At 31.7% G+C, this 17,975-nt stretch overlaps 1 protein-coding gene across 4 annotated transcripts; it reads right to left on the bottom strand.

The window, feature by feature from the left end:
* Positions 1 to 3,068: 3,068 nt before the first annotated feature.
* Positions 3,069 to 17,343, bottom strand: LOC106664660. Of its 4 annotated transcripts, none has more exons than XM_014390585.2 (5): positions 17,265 to 17,343; positions 13,638 to 13,874; positions 4,762 to 4,997; positions 4,462 to 4,635; positions 3,069 to 4,386 (listed from the first exon to the last, which is right to left on the bottom strand). In XM_014390585.2, exons 2-5 carry the CDS (start codon positions 13,684 to 13,686, stop codon positions 4,261 to 4,263), a joined length of 585 nt encoding a protein of 194 aa, XP_014246071.1. In that variant the 5' UTR covers positions 13,687 to 13,874; positions 17,265 to 17,343; the 3' UTR covers positions 3,069 to 4,260. The 4 variants fall into 4 exon arrangements, with proteins under 4 accessions (XP_014246071.1, XP_014246072.1, XP_014246074.1 ...); XM_014390586.2 differs by lacking the exon at positions 17,265 to 17,343 and adding an exon at positions 14,048 to 14,131; XM_014390588.2 differs by lacking the exons at positions 13,638 to 13,874; positions 17,265 to 17,343 and adding an exon at positions 10,460 to 10,635.
* Positions 17,344 to 17,975: the final 632 nt, after the last annotated feature.

Raw genomic sequence — 17,975 nt, 5'->3', positions numbered from 1 at the left:
TGCTGGTTTGGTTTTCTAGGCACATTTCATGTTCTTGTGATCTTCAATGCTAGGTATGTTCAAAGTGCCCAAGTACTAATAGTTTAAGATAGCTGTATAATTTTTTTTATTTTTTAACTGAAATATTTTTACTATACTGAAAAGTCTTGCAATTGAGACATGGATTCAACCAAGAGATGCAACAGTTTTGATAATAATAATAATAATAATCACCACACAGTTTTGACAAATTTGAGCAATACTTTTAAGAAATGTTCTCTTTATTAGAAATTTGCACCCAAGCAAATCGAAAATGCATAATTCAGCACTTATATATATATACAATATAAAATGAATTGTGATGAGGCTGTGATTTAATCAATTTATTTGGTCGTACTCATCCTGCTTGTATAATTTCACCTTTTTCTAAACATCTCACCATTTTTATTTTAATTCTGCCCCAGCATTTTTGGATACTGAAGATGATGAAAGGCCAAAATGCATATGATAGACCAACCCAGTGAGGATAGGCACACCAAAATGTTGGTAATGACCAAATTTCAACACATCATGGACCAATCTGACAGATTATATAAATATTAAAAATTTGTGGTAAGATCTGCAATTGAATCGACCTATTTGATAAACGCTTTTTGTCAATTAGACGCAAAATGACTTCATTGATAATAAACTTGTCATAAAGACCACATTAAATAACTGTGTGACGTTTAGTGACCGTTAGTTAATGATTATTTGGAGATCGTGAGATGCGGTCTGCTGTGACGTAGGTTTAGAAAAACATTTTCTTTATTGTGCCAACGTTTCAATCTTTATTGATATCCTTTAGAGACCTGAAGATGATCTCAATAAAGATCAAAACATTGCCACAATAAAGAAAATGTTTATCGAAGAAAGAAAAGCTTAAGTCAAGTCTTGCATAAAAAGTAGCAATTAAAGTTTCGGGGAGAATTTCAGGCAGACAAGGTACTAGGGATGCCTGTTGATGTTATGATTAAAAATTCATATTTAAAAAGAAATTTTTAAATTAAAATACCTGATATATCTAGTAAGCAGATGGCTCTAGGACCGATATGGGTCAGGAGTTGGTATTCATTTAAATAAACAAAGGACTAGAATCAAATAAGCCTTGGGGAGACTTTCTTTCAAGCAGAGACTACTGAACACTGTGCCAAGGAGGTAAAAAGACTTTACCAACAAAAGTGTAGCATCTGTGCAGGCATTAAAGGCAATTACCTCCAACTCCCTTGCATCCTCGACATTGGTGACATCAACAAAACCCTTGTTGAGGTACCAGTACACAGGGTGGTGGAACAACGAGTTGCCTGAAAAACTGGCCATGGAAAGTTCAATGTGGACGCCTATCATCCCTGGACCCTTCTGTGGCATACCAAATTGCCTACAACTTAGATCCAACAGATAGGTTAAGAATGAGTGTAAGAATGTATTCCAGAACAGAGGCATGCCAAAAAGTCAATCAAAAGACCAGAAACTAACAACTAGGACACTCTGAAGGCTATGCATAGACTCGGAGCAGCAGACACTAACAACTAGGACACTCTGAAGGCTATGCATAGACTCGGAGCAGCAGAAACTAACAACTAGGACACTGAAGGCTATGCATAGACTCGGAGCAGCAGAAACTAACAACTAGGACACTCTGAAGGCTATGCATAGACTCGGAGCAGCAGAAACTAACAACTAGGACACTCTGAATGCTACGCATAGACTCGGAGCAGCAGAAACAAGCCTTTGCAGATTGACTGTAAGAAAAAGAAACAGGGCACCATGTCTGTTGGTGTGAAGACCTACGAAGGTTGAGGTTCTTACTCCCAAAAAAGGATGAAGGGGCTTCTTTGTCGGTGTGATTCTCTGTCTGGCAACTTTCTGCCAAATGGACTTCAGCTTGAAAGGTTGGATTGGCTAGCAGTGCAAGCTGACCCTCAACAACAATGCTGTTAATGTTCTATTAAAATTGATTATCCACCACATAAGGACATTATTTCTTTGAGAGGGTTTTACCACTCCAAAAACAGCCCTAAAATTTCAAAAAAAAATCTTCAACGGTTCGTTTTTCTGAAGGTATTGAAATGCGTTCAAATCCAGCCAGAATAGGCAAACACAATGACCAGGGACGATCTATAAAACCTTACAGAAAATGAAAGTGTTTGGGTATAAATAACTACACAAATTTCTTATACTGAGGAATATAATATATAACTTTGATTATAAACAATGGTTATTTTTTTATTTGTTTTTCTACCCAATTTGTTGAATTTTCCTTAAATTCTAGAGGTTTTAAACACTGAAGTGATACATTTATGTTTTTATAATAATACAATAATTAATTTTGTGCACCATCTACGATCTATGTGACGATTAGTTTCATAAGAATTCAACTTCTACAAGTGATTTGCAAAAATAACGATTGTAATGCATCATTTTTGATTGATTTATAAAATGGCTTTTTCAGACCCTCGTGTACATTTTTCAACACTGTAACCCCATACATTTTTTCCAATGATGTTCTTGTATCACTTCAAATATAATAAAAAATTATCTAATTAAAATATGAATTAGTACAATTCTGAAAAGTCAAACAAGTGTAAATATTTTAAATTGAACAAAACTAAGTTCATTTATTAAATTAAAATCATAACATTAACATTCTTAATGGATCTTAATATATATATATTTTTTTTTAATTATAAAGCAATATAAAGGATAAAGTACACAGGAAAAAATAATATAGAGGGGGGAATAAGGTTTGAAAAGTACGATCAAACTCGTCAAATTTCATACAAAAAGCCTACATTAGTAGAAAGTGTTACAAAAATATAATATTTCTTTCCATAATTCTTGTAAAAACAGACAGTTTTTTTTCTTAATAAACCAACTAAAGATACTTCTAAAGCCACTTCTACAACCATCTCAATTAAGTTATATGATAAAAATATTCTAGTAGTTTGTGTATTTTTCATTTCTAGAAGTATAAAGTACTAGCACTTCCTAATTCCTAGATTTATGGGTGGCCAAATCCAGATTTTCCAGTGCAATTAAAAAAAAAAAAAAAAAAAAAAAAAAAAAAAAAAGATGTCTGACTTACAGTTCAATTTAAAATATTATTTCAGAAGAGCAAGAATTGATATTATTTCATTCCATTTTTTTAGATAAAAAGTTACGCTTCAATCTAATTATCAAATTTATAATTGTACCGAATTTTAACTGTATTCTGGTTTTTGTTAAGAACAATTTCAACCAGTTAACTTTTTTTAAAGTTGTATATTTTGAAGCAGCTCTGCTTCTTCTTCATCATATAAAATTTTCAAATGTGCCTATTATTGGCAGATTAACAATTAAAAACAAATTTAATTTAATCGCATATATTAAGTCTTGATGGTACAGATAAAATTGTCAATTGGATATTGGCCACCTAAAAAATTTGTCAAATCGGCTAAATTATCATTTAGAATCACAATGAAGGCAGTTTATTTACTATTCCGAATGTATATTTGTTGTTTTAATTGACGATTAACTTTGTGCTGAATAAAATATAAGTATTAAAATGTCAGAGGTATCGATGAAAAATTTTAGTGCATCCATTTTTATTCTATTTATATATCATTCTTTTATTTTCTAATAGTTATATTAATTTTATGCACTAAGGCCAAAACAAGTTTTGCAGGCTGATGCTCTAAATCTACCTAATAAACATATATAATCTATTTTGTTTTAAATCCTTTAAATCCTTTTATTCAACGGTATCAATATGCCTTCATCAGTTTGTACTACAAATAAAATTATTCATTACTTTAATTAGTAGTTCATTAATTGTCTAATTGTAAAATGGAACAGTTTTGAACATTTTATCAAATTAAAATATTAAATTTGCAAAATAAAACTTAGTTTTTAAATCGAGTAATAAAATTAGTAGTTTAGCAGTCTTGTACGATTACACCTATCTAAAACCAAAAAATTATTTTTCGACAGTCTTTTAAAGGGAAAACTTGAAGTATAAAAAAATGTAGAAATTGTACTTTTTCCTTTCCAACGATCTAAGCTCCTTTTCAAAAAAGTTTCTTTAATATTATACTAGCAGTATGTAATAGCATTGGGCAGCCATTTCAATTCTCTTTTATTCTGTCAACCTGACCGCCCTGTCTATACGGTTCTAGAGTAAAAATGCTCTAAGCTCTCTAGAACGGCGAAAACCACAACAATATCAAGGAGTAATTTATATTTATCCTTCAATGCCATATCTCCTTATAAGATGGAACAGGCTGATCCGTGCATGACCTCGGATATAAACATGGGCGTACCAGCTCCGAGACCGCCATCAGTCTTCTCTTGCTCATTATCCCGGTCATACTCACAATCAAAGTAGTGCCCCTGGGAAAAAATCATTTAAAATATTTGATTCCAAAGAAAGTTGGAGATATATTTTATTCGAGTTTATTAACATACCTGACAGTCTAAACATGGGCAGTGATCGCTCATTCTGCATGTGATGCCCCACTGGGCTGCAAGAGCCCGATATAGCTTTTTGGTTGACTTATGCACCACAATCACTTGTTTGTTCTCCTCTTTCTGTTCTTCCATGGCTTCCTTTTCTAACATTTCCCTTTCTTGCATAGCCGACTGGAACAAATTATACAATTAAATTATGAGATTTCTTCTTGGGGTGAGTGACCTGTAGTTTGGTCGTTTTTTGTATAGACAAACCAAAATTTCTTAACATAACAAACATTTAAGGAGTATTTTTACCTCGGCGAGGACATGCTCGTAACTTGGTGGAGGATGGTTAGGCATTGTGTCCAAAAGCTGAGTTGACTCTGAATCGCCTGTTGTCGATACATCCGAAGATCCGCTTGCTTCTATTGATGCAGTGGATGTTGTCGGAGTTGGTGAAGAACTCTCGGCTTCAGAGGACGCCTTGCGAAATTTCTTTACGAATCTCATTTTGATTGATTTAAAAATACTTGTTCTCGAATTTAACTCTTCTGAAAAAAAAAAATCAAAACTTTAACATTTATTTAATCAATAAAATATTTCAAAACAACTAACAAAAGGCAGCTTTTGAAGATATACAGCAAAGAATAACTAGACAATAATCTTGTATTTAGAATACACTATATTAAGGATAAAAATTAAAAAAAAACCCCTAAAAAAAGAGCGTTTCTAAATCTTAAAACTAGTAAAAAATATTATCAAATTAATACAATTGGCTTTCAGTATTCTGTTCCATGTGTTCATCATTAAGTTAAAATATTAATTTAAGATAATTAAAGTTGAACAAAATCAGTCATGAGAATTGTTGGTTCGATAGAGTTGATTGTCTAAAATTTGAACCAGTTAACTTTTAGTGGTTCAAGTTGGAACTTCTTCAAGTCACGAATGATTCCTTTCATGATCTTTTGATGACTACTGTACAAAGAACCGTGTTTCTTCCATAAATTGGAACAGGGGACCCAAACACTTGCTGCTGTACTCAAGCACAACGCTCATAACGGGTGGCAATCCTACACGCTCTCCATATGGAGCCAAGGATTGGCACTATTCAATTCAGTGGGACAAGCAACCTTTTTCTACATGCTGGACACAATTGATTGATTTTGTAATCTTAGATCAGCTATTAAAATTAATAATAAAAATATTACAGAAGTTTATTCATTCCTAAAAATAAACTATAAAACATATTTTCCAGTAGGTTATTAATTAGAAAGTAATTTTTTAAAGTATAATTTGATAATCTGTTTATCATGATCAGCTTATAATTGCCATTGCGCCATTGGTTTTATTTCCAAGCAAAATTTGTTTGATCTTTTTTGTTTAATCTTTTCTTCTTAGGCAATTTTGATTGTGTTTTTTCTTTGTTCATCTAGGTCATTTCAGCCCCCAACTAAGTCTATATTCTATTTACCCTTTAAACACTACATTCATTCAAATAAATACATTCATACACATAAATACATCCATACAGTACACTCATTCCGTTTGGTCGGTGGAGTACTTGATATTCCTCCAGCGAACTATACTCAAACTAATCTAGATTGGGGTCGATGGACTACTTTTATAAATATTCCGCCATCGACCCCGAACACACACTCTTACGCTCTCAACGTTCGAGGGGAGATGATGTTATATTTCACCCTCACCCCTCGCCATTCACGCTAATAAATACATGCACTCAGACAAAACATACAGGCACACAACACATAAGACATATTGTATACAATAAAAAACCCCAATTTCCCCTAAAAAGCGGAACAGGGGACCCAGAAACTCGCTGCAGTGCTCGAGTACCATTTTCAGATTGGATGGCATGCCTACACGCTCTCTGTAGGGAGCCAAGGCATGACATGTTTCCAGTATGTGGGACATATCGAGCAACCTTTCTCTGCATAAGGGGCACCTGCACCGGCTTTGGCCTAAGTGCAGGTGCCCATGTATCAACCGCGTATGGCCTATTCTTAATCGCGTAAGGACGATTCCTTGTTTCCAGCTCAGGTTCTCAGGGGGCCATCTATAAATCGTGCTCTTGATGCGCAAAAGCCTCTCGGATGACCCGGCCCACTGACACAGCCATCTTTCTTTTATCATGTTCTTTACTGCCAGCTTGGCATCAGAGGGCCTGGTCGCGATGGTCCGGTCTGGAGGTTTTGATGTTATTCATCACACTGATTTCATGGATATTCCTGACGAGGTTTATATCTTTGACTAGATGGTTTTACGGTGAGCGAATAGAGTTTTTCACCCAGGGTTTTTTTCAAGAAGAAAAATAATTTTAACATAGTTTTATTGTAACATTAACATTAGCTTATTTAGCAATGAGAAATATTCTTTAAGTTTATTTTTTTACAGTCTAATCTTTTGAGAGATTTAATTCCATAGATTTTCTTGGCGAAGAGACAGATTATACTGTTTTTTGCATGTGTAGTAAGTTTTATTTTTTTTTGCGATGCTTTAACATCGTGTTTATTAAGCTGTAGGTTGATCATTTTTGATCATCTGGGTCTGACCATTCATTAAAATCACAAAAAGGAACAAATTATTTTCCTCTGGCAGTTGGAATAGGACTGTGCCAAATTTGATTGTCTTCATTACAATTCATCGTTAATAACGTGCAAGTTGATGATTCGGCGCGTCTCATTATTCTAAAATTTGATTTCTGAGAGGCTTTAATTTGAAAATCGTCAGCATAAACCTTAAATTTATCGATCGTTTTCATTAGGGGGTTGTTTAAATAAAAAATATTAGACGGATCAGGGCAGAAATATGACCAGGAATTCACGTCAGTAGACTTTTTTTACCTTTAATAGTGCGTGATGTTTGTTGTTTGTATTGATTCAGATTCGTGATGATTGAAAGAAGTCTTTGAATGTTTTATTTAGTATTAGAGATCTTTTAAACATTTTTCCTTTCATTTTCTCGAAGCATTTTCCAACTTTTGCTGGTTTATTAGAAGAATTTTAGTTTTAAAACGTGCCCTTTCGAATTTTATCGTATTTTGTATGGCGATTTCATAATTCGCAGAGCGTAATTATGATTTCGATCCTTATCCCTACTTTCGGGGAGGGTTGTTTATCTGAAAATCATTTGTTAGAAAAGTTACGCCAGTGCATTTATGTTTTTGGTCAATTGACAAGTTACTTCTTTCAATTAAATATTCTTAATATGTAAGGTATTGGTTGAGATATAAAAATTCAATGTCACGAGCGGGATTCGAACCCACGACCTTCGGCTAAATACGCCGCTGCTCTACCACTTGAGATATCGTGACTTCGATCCACTCGGACACCAATTCTTTATACATTTAGCCAACATTTAGCCGAAGATCGTGGGTTCGAATCCCGCTCGTGACTGAATTTTTTCATCTCAACCAAGAACTTACATAGAAAGAATAATTAAATGAAAGAATTAACTTGGTCAATTGATCACTAAAACGTAACGAGACCTTACATAGAAAGAATAGTTATACATTTTAAAGTTTTTATTTTTAATTTTAAAGAAAACTGCATGTTTGTCACGAAATTTTGGTTTTCGTGTTAGAAAGAAATACCCCTGAGTTCTAAAGGAAAACAAGTTTTTCCAAATGATCAATGGCCATTTGTCTTGACTGTTATCCAACCGACGCCTTGTAGGCGGCTCTTTTCATCCCTCTGCACCATTTCCCCTCGGACGAAAAGAAATTCTAAAAGTATCAATTACTCCATTGTGTCCTCGAATGGGATTAATATGATGTAGAAGAATAGGTTGTAAAAAAGAAAAACAAAAGTTTTCCATGTCTTCTGGTAAAATGTTCTTATAAGTTGGATAATAACTGGCTCAAATAAATTTCTAAAAGGAGAATAATGTTAAACATAAATACAACTACGCATTTATAATAATCTCAACAATTGAAAATTATGGTAAAAGACTATTCTGAGATCGTGAGATGCGGTCTGGTTTAGAAAAACATTTTCTTTACCGTGCCAACGTTTCGATCTTTATTGAGATCATCTTCAGTGCTCGAAGTGTTTGTTTTCTGAGGAATTGGGTCCTTCATAAAACGACACAGGAATGGCACAATTACGCAGAAAACAAACACTTTGAGCCCTGAAGATGATCTCAGTAAAGCTCGAAACCTTGTCACGATAAAAAAAATGTTTTTCTAAAACCTACGTCACAGCAGAACGCATCTCACGATCTCCGAATAATCATTATCTAACGGTCACTAAACACCACACATTATGGTAAAATATATAATATTATATTTTTTATGGATGTAAGTTTCTCGACATTACTTAACCGTTTTCGCCATTCCAGGGCTACTTTGGATTCTAGCACATAGCCGTTTTTAAACGTAATTATTCCGAAGGTCGAACGGTTAAAAAGGGCCGTCGTTGCATTCCACCGAATAAGATAAAGTTTTATTCGAAATTAGCATGTTCGTGGGTTGAAACCGTTCATGCAATTGGCCGTTACTCTCGCCCCCAGGGGCTAAGTACCGGTGGTTAAGTCCTACGGCGCAACTTTTGATTTTTACCAGCTTGGGGGAAATCTTTTCTGACCTCCTTTCCGACAAAAACCGTGGTTATACAATTTAAAAAAGATGCCACTGTACGTAAATATCGGAAAATTTAAAAGTAAATTCTACCTGGGTTCAGTAAAAAAAAAAAGCTATTTAAATTCCAATTTCTGTTATTACCTAACTGATAAAAAGCTAACAAAAGGTCGAAAATATACGAAAATTTCTATATTATATTCAAAATATCTTTTATTTTAACAATAACGAAATAAAGAATGTAAAGTTTTTGGTTTATTTTCTGATGTAGAACATTTTCCAGCAAAGTGTCCATGGACCGCCTATTTTCGCTGTTTATGTCACCACCAACGACACCCCTGGAATTTTCTGAATGATCCCCCTCCCCCAAAAATAATCATCTAATTTTACGGATCAACATCGTTTTGAGGCTAACACGCAAAGACATAAAGAAAAAAAATCAGTCTTAAAAAATTAAATATTAAATACTTTTGTATATTGGTCCAATTTTAATATTTACCCTATTTATACAAAGTTTTTCCTTTCTTTTATCTTATTTTTCTTTTTTAAACATTTTTCTTTTCGTTGTGTAATGAAGAGGAAGATTTATCTATGTATAAATATAGACAATAATCAATACGTCTGTATCTTAATCTTCGGGGAAGGGGAAAAATACAAATCCAAAGGATAATTACAATCAGAATCCAATTAAATCGTAAATATTGAGTAAAAAAAAGCTCGATTTAAAATCTTAACGAAATATGGAAGTACGCACGAAGCCGGAGGCGATCTACGCAATTCGTGGAAATTCGAGTAAATGTTACATTTCGATAACATCAACAATTAATTACATAATTACATTATTTTTTAAATTTTATTTTGGGGCTTAAAAGAAGAATAAATTAAGTTATTGAAGTCAAAAGATTGTTTTACAGGGTGGACTTTGTTATTTAAAAATATTTTTTGTCCCTTTTTAACACTTTCAGGATGTGGCTTGATTTGAAGTTTTACTTTTTGCACATATGTTGCAATTTAAATATGTCAGGATGTCTGGCATATGTTTATTTTTGTTAAAGTAATGAATAATCATTAAAATGATCAAGTTAGAATGTTTATTGCATTAATTTTAAAAAATTAAATCATGTTTTTCATATTTAAACAATAAATAAACTCATTAATTATCAAAATCATCTTTTTTTTTTTACTTTTTTCAATCGAGTTCGTACACAAAAGGAAGTTAAACGCTATTATAAAATAGTGACGCCGAGAAAGAATTGTTTTGAGAGGAACAGGGCGTGTTTACTTGGCAGTTCGAGAGTTATATTGATCCAAAGATGAGTAGCCGAGTTGGGGGCAAATTTCGACGAAATAGTTTCACTAAAATTCCAAAACTCATAGTCGTCTAATAAGTTTAAACTGTTATCGAGTTGAATTACTCACAGCATGTGGTTCTGCAATGTCGGGATCGGCAATAATGATGGAGACGAATGCAACTCTCAGGGATGTATGATGCCCGGGGCGCTCCTGTCGGACGGCTGTCCCCAGATGTACCTCTCCCACCCACCCCGGTTGATGTTGATTAATATCCTGAGGTTTGTATGGCCATTAAAATTTTAACTGGGCTATTTTTTCTCCTTCCTTTTGTTTTACGCAAAAAATCATTTCTATTTATGTATAAAGTTTTTTAAAAATATAAATAGTCCTAAGTGGTACCGTTTTGGTCATTCATGATTCCCATAGCCATCTGAATGGTGTTGGGTAATTTAAAAGATTCACGCATGTTTATTTTTTTGCTATTTAAAAAAACATTAATTAAATTTCTTATATTTTGCAAAAGGATTGAGTATTTTGTTTAGGAATTTGTTTGATATGTTTGATAATTATTCCATCCTTCCACTGTTTCTTTAGATTTAGGCTGTTAATTTTGCATTTTATTCTCACTGATGCGTATTATCTACATTCATCCTGTAGGTGCTTTAACGTATTACGAACACCACAAAAGCACTATCCCGAAATCAGGGAGTTGAGCAGATGAGGGTCAGCCAAAAATCAGTGCTGATTTTAAATATAAAAAAAACGTAAATTTATTTTCAATATACTTTTCCTCTCTTTTTAGATCGTAATTATGAATGTTTCAACCAATTAGTATTACTTTTAAATATAAAAAAACGTCAATTTAGTTTCTACATAAGTTTCTATTTGTTACTAAATCGTATTTTAAATGTTTCACCTAATAAGAAATAATTTTAAATATAAAAACCGTAAATTTATTTTCAGTATACTTTTCCTCTTTTTCTGCTTTGTAATTAGGAATGTTTCAATTAATTGGTATTAATTTTAAATATAAAATACGTAAATTTAGTTTCACATAACTTTTCTCCTCTTACTAAATCGTCTTTTAAATGTTTCAATTAATAAGAAATAATTTTAAATATAAAAAACGTAAATTTAATTTCAATATACTTTTTCTCTCCCTTTTTCGATTGTAATTATGAATGTTTCAACTAATTAGTATTAATTTTAAATATAAAATACATAAATTTAGTTTCTACATAACTTTTCTTCTCTTACTAAATCGTATTTTAAATGTTTCAAGTAATAAATAATAATTTTAAATATAAAAAACGTAAATTTATTTTCAATATACTTTTCCTCTCTTTCTAGATTGTAATTATGATTATTTGGAAATCGTGAGATGCGGTCTGGTGTGATGTAGGTTTCTACATTTTTGTTTTTCGTGCCAACGTTTCGATCTTTGTTGAAATCATCTTCAGGGCTCAAAGTGTTTGTTTTCTGTGTAACTGTGCCATTCTTGCCTGTCATGTTTGTGTTTGTTTGTTTTGAACACGACACGCAAGAATAGCACAGTTACACAAAAGAAAACAAATACTTTGAGCCCTGAAGATGATCTCAATAAAGATCGAAACGTTGGCACGATATAGAAAATGTTTTTCTGAGACCTACATCACACCAGACCAGACCGCATCTCACGATTTCCGAATAATCATCGACTAACGGTCACTAATCACCATACATTATAATTATGAATGTTTCAATTAATTAATATTAATATTAAATATAAAAAACGTACATTTAATTTCAATATACTTTTGTTCTCTTTCTACATTTTAATTATAAATGTTTTAACTAATTAGTTAATTTTAAACATAAAAAACGTAAATTTAATTTCCATAATCCTTTTCTCTCTTTCTAGCTTGTAATTATGAATGTTTCAATTATTTAGTATTAATTTTAAATATAAAAAACGTAAATTTAATTTCAATATACTTTTTCTCTCTCTTTCTTGATTGTAATTATGAATGTTTCAACTAATTAGTATTAATATTAAATATAAAAAACGTACATTTAATTTCAATATACTTTTGTTCTCTTTCTACATTTTAATTATGAATGTTTCAATTAATTAGTATTAATTTTAAATATAAAAAACGTAAATTTAATTTCAATATACCTTTGTTCTCTTTCTACATTGTAATTATGAATGTACATAAAAAACATAAATTTAGATTCTATATAACTTTCCTCTTGTCATTCGATCAACAATCTTCGGAAAAAAGAAAGAAAAGAATCCGTTTTATTAAAAAAAAGAAAAAAATTTACATTAATTACCTTAATAGTTGTGTATGTAAGAGTAATAATTTTTGATTATTAATTATCATAATCTCTTTGTTTATCATCTATATCACATAGTTTGATCAAAACAAGGACCAACCGGTGTTTGCTTACGTGTTGCAAATCGTTTTTTCATTGATTATTTTTATTTACTTTTTCTCTACTAAACTTGGCTGGTTTCAGTCCATCACCATTGTTCAAAAAGACGAAACGAAATCAATTCATTTTTTCCATTTTACATTTGATGATTACATGATTTATTTTTTTGCTGTAGATTCTCAAAATAACGTCGATGTGGGAGTTTTCCCAGTTGAGATTAGGTTTTTTTAAATAAAAATATTAAAAAGTTTTTAGAAAAATAACCTTATTGTTTGATAATCAAATAATGAAAAAAATTGTACAGGTGAAAGATTAATTTTATCGGTAGTAAAGACTTTATTTGAACGTAGTTTTATTGGTTGTTGTTTGTAAATAATTGGATTTTTGTATTCATTAAGCTTTTGTTTTGTTTTATATTTGATTATTATAAAGATTTCCATTTGGTTACGCCAGGTTCATGGATTTTTTCAAGAATCTGTAAAGAACTGATAGATAAGCTATATAGACCATATGTCTTTGTAGTTGTCAGAGTATAATCATGTAAAAACTAAATTTACCTAAAATGTATTACGATTCTAACGGAATTTTTGAAAATACGGACAATATCATAAACATTTAAACAAATTAAAAAATTATTGCTAAATATACGGGGTGATACTAACAACAGATGTCCTCATGCGACAGTTCAGCTCTAGAACATTTTTAATATTGTGTCTTAACTGCGTAGTTATGATTTTTTTTCGACAATTCAAGGGATATTTGTCTTTGAAAAAATTATTATTTATATAGATTATTGAATATTTCTTTCACTAAAACATGATAACTCGTTTAATTTTTGATGAGAATAATTCCTGGAGAAATTAGTTTATAAACGTTCATGTAATACCTTTTCGATTCACCAGTCCGGGTCCAATCACCGCCCAGTTTCTCTGCATTTTACCGTAAAATCACCAACAGATAATCCTTCACCTTGTGCCCAAATGTGGATTTGTTTTTCGACAAAGGTGTTAAACCATCATTGTCTCCGTCTTCGGGCTCTCCTTCGGTCGCTGGCTGCTTGAGAAACTGGCCGACCTTCATCTCTGCTCTGCCGTCAAGAATAGCTCCGGTTGTCATGGAAAATCTGCACCCAACAAAAGTCGTAGTAAGATTTTTTTACGGGGGTATTTCAACTACGAGGTTATACGAATCCTCGGGGGGCCGATATTTTGGAATAAACAAACACAAACAAAAAAACAAGAAGCAAATTGGATTTCAATGTATGATTGAGACATTACGAATTATGGAGAAAATTACCTATTGGCAGATGCTCTGGAGTCTTGGAAATATAAATAAACATAAATAAAGAAGTAGGTATAGTTTAAACCAGTAAAATGGATGGGTCTTTACGGTTTAGTATCATTTGACGCCGTGAAAGGATTAACCCTCATTCGCAAACAATTAAACGGCGTCAAATGATACTAAACCATAAAGACCCATCCATTTTACTGGTTTAAACTATCCCTGCTACAAGTTATTTGTTTATTATTTGGAGATCGTGACGTGCGTTCTGGCGTGATGTAGGTTTTAAAAAAACATTTTCTTTATCGTGCCAACGTTTCGGTCTTTATTCAGATCATCTTTAGAGCCTGGGATTTATAAACATTGTTTAATTTTACAAATACATGTAGGATGTGAAAAAAATGAATTTATACAATGCTAGAAAATTGTAGATTAAAAATATGAATTTATACAATGCTAGAAAACTTGATAAAAAATGAATTTATACAATGCTAGAAAATTTTAATCAAAGTATTTAGATTAAAATTAAAATTAAAATTTAATTTAAAAAATGAAATTAAAATTAAAAAATATAAAAAATTGTAATATTTGAGTGAGTACAAATACTTTGATTAAAATTTTCTAGCATTGTATAAATTCATTTTTTTAATCTAAAATTTTAAGAAAAAATTAAAACAATAAAAAATAAAAAAATAAATGAATTTATACAATGTTAGAAAATTTTAGATAAAAATAAAATAAAATAAAAAATAAATAGATTTATACAATGCTGGGAAATTGTAGTCAAAAAATGAATTTATGCAATGCTAGAAAATTTTAGATTAAAAAAATAAATTTATACAATGATAGAAAATTTTAGATTAAAAAAAATGAATTTATACAACGCTAGAAAATTTTAGATTAAAAAAATGAATTTATACAATGCTAGAAAATTTTAGATTACAAAAAATGAATTTGTACAATGCTAGAAAATCTTAGTTGAAAAAAATGAATTTATACAATGCTAGACAATTTTATATTAAAAAAATGAATTTATACAATGCTAGAAAATTTTAAATGAAAAAACATCATACAATGCTAGAAAATTTTAGATTAAAAAAAATGAATTGATACAATGCTAGAAGATTTTAGATTAAAAAAAAGAATTTATACAATGCTAGAAAATTTTGAATGAAAATTTTTTTTTATACAATGCTAGAAAATTTTAGATTCAATCTAAGTATTTGTACTCACTCAAAGTGTTGTTTTTCTGCGTAATTGTGTCATTCTTGTGTGTCGTATTGCGAGTGCCAGAGATATTGCTGTTTTATGTTATGTTTAGCGTAATAGGTCAATACATTTGCTACATACCAGTGATTTTGAAAGTAAGAGTGAGACCATCTATTAATTTTACAATGGCTAATTTAGTAATATACTGTTAAGTGCCCTCAGTATCAAGTTTGTCTAGTTGAGTTCACCTCGTAACTTCTTACAGAACTAACTCAGATGACTTTGTCATCTTGAGTAGTCTTATGATGTGCTGACTATGCAGCAGGCGGTTGCCCTTGTTGTTGGATGGCCTTGAAGATGTAGGTAATGCTTATAAGTTATAAGCACACCGTGTGATCTCAGTGTCGATATGCGGGATGTTCAGATCTCTGTGTATTTAAGTATGTTGCTATTGCGAACATAACAAGGAGCATGTACCACATTCCGTAGAACTTTATTTTGGGACCGTTGTCATGATTTATTTCACTTTTTGCCCACGCCCAAAGTTGTACACCAAACATCCATGTACGTTTTAATATGTGATTATAAATCATTATTAATTTTGTCTTCCAGCAACCAATAAAGTTGACGGTATTTGAAATCAAGTTCTGTCCTTTTCTTTTTGATATATGCTTTCCAATTTAATTTTTTATGATTATTTGGAAATCATGAGATGCAGTCTGGTGTAACGTAGGTTTTAGAAAAACAATTTTCTTTATTGTGCCACGTTTCGAGTATTATTGAGATCATCTTCAGGGCCTGGGATTTTTAAAAATTTTTAATTTTACAATACATGTAGGATGTGAAACAAAGAAAAAAAAATGAATTTATACAATGCTAGAAATTTTAGACTGAATTAAAGTATTTGTACTCACTCAAAGTGTTCGTTTTCTGGGTAATTGTACCATTCTTGTGTGTCGAATTAACAGTGCCAATGAGATATTGATGTTTTATGTTTATATACATTGGATTTTGAAGGGTGGTGAAGGAAGTCAGGATAGAAAGACATTTTTATGTGAGAAGTCGGCTTCTTTGAGGTGAAAGGAACCGACAATGGGAAAAAAACGTGGGTAATGGTTCAGTGTGATTATCCTTTCAGGATTATATAGACGAGGATAATTAGGGAAAGGAAAGCCATATTGTTGAAAAATTAGACTATGTAGAAATGTGTGGAGTGTGATGATTGTTTTACATTCAATTAATTAAGGTTTTGGTTGAGATAAAAAAATTGTTTTATATGTTATATTGTATGTTTTGTGTGATGTGATGATGATATGTTATCTATATTGAATTTGATTAATGATATTGGCGTAGCTGCGACTGAATTTACATGGTTTGTTCTGCAATTGATGCTGTGTTTAGAGATCAACTTTTAAACTGTTGGCACGATAAAGAAAATGTTTTTCTAAAACCTACATCACACGAGTCCGCACCTCACAATCTCACAATAATCATTGGCTAACGGTCACTAATCACACATTTATTTGTGTATATTCCAAAGCTCCAGTGTGCAGAAGGGAAGACGAACTAAATTCTTCTTTCCAACGATTAACAGCAGGTAGCAACTAACTTTGATGAATAATTTTAAACTAACCCAGGTCATGGCCGGATTATGATACTACAGTGGTAGGAAAGTATTATAGAGATCTATTCCCTAAAATTAAGAAAAAACCCTCCTACTCTGGGGTCAACAAGGGAAAACATTTTTTCTCTACAATCTCTCCCCTTAGAATGGGGCATGGAATATTTGAACAAAATGGAGCTTATACTTACACCAAATTGTCCTTAAAGAATAAACGATATCTGTTAACATTTTTTGCACATAAAAAGCCGTAATAACGGATCATTTGGAACCTTTTTTCTGGAACATGATGCAGAAAATGCATAATAATTTCATTTGAAATCAGTCATACAGTGATGAACAATAAATAAGCACATTCCCCTAAAGTAGTTAAAAAGTATTCTACCAAACACAAAGCCTCACCTATTGTTAGTGAAGTTTTCATATTAATGGGGCAGGGTCATTTTGTGACAGGCTATGTGACAATGACTGTACACTATCCATTTTCCATCACATGTGACAATAAAAATAAAAAAATAAATAAACTTTGCACTGAAGCATGTTACCATCAGTCAATTTTTGAGTAACCTATTTGCTCAGCTAGAGAGAATCGTTTCATTGCTTATGTTGAACACTGATGACTGATTTGCATCAATTCAATAGCTTCCCTCAATTTGTCATCAGGACAAGGTAGTTCTTACTCACAGTAAGTTGTTTTCAACTATCATGATTTTGAGCTTTTAGCTCATCATCAGGTTGTAGAACTCCTTCAATCTGATGATGAGCTAAAAGTTCAAAATCCGGATTTTTAAAAAAGATTGAACACCGCACTCAATCCATCATTTCTATTCTACAATGGTGTATTTTCATTTTTGGGCAGTCTACTCACTTATTGTTTCATCACCAAATGTAGTGCAAATTTTATGAGCCGCATCGGCCATACCGAGGTAAAATTCATGCAATAAGCAGGCACGAATCATGGGCTTTGAAGCCATGAGAAAAAAAAATTTACAGTGAACTGTTCAAGACAATTTTTCTTTTGGTACTATGTGACTTTTGGTACTAACAGATATTAACCTTTGGTATTACATGATGTAAACACCTAATCCTCCTATGTAGTTAGAAAGGTTGATT

This window comes from Cimex lectularius, unplaced genomic scaffold, assembly GCF_000648675.2.
Source record: "Cimex lectularius strain Harlan isolate CLEC.00 unplaced genomic scaffold, Clec_2.1 scaffold8, whole genome shotgun sequence".
Taxonomy (NCBI): domain Eukaryota; kingdom Metazoa; phylum Arthropoda; class Insecta; order Hemiptera; family Cimicidae; genus Cimex; species Cimex lectularius.
This window is presented reverse-complemented; position numbering and strand designations above follow the sequence as displayed.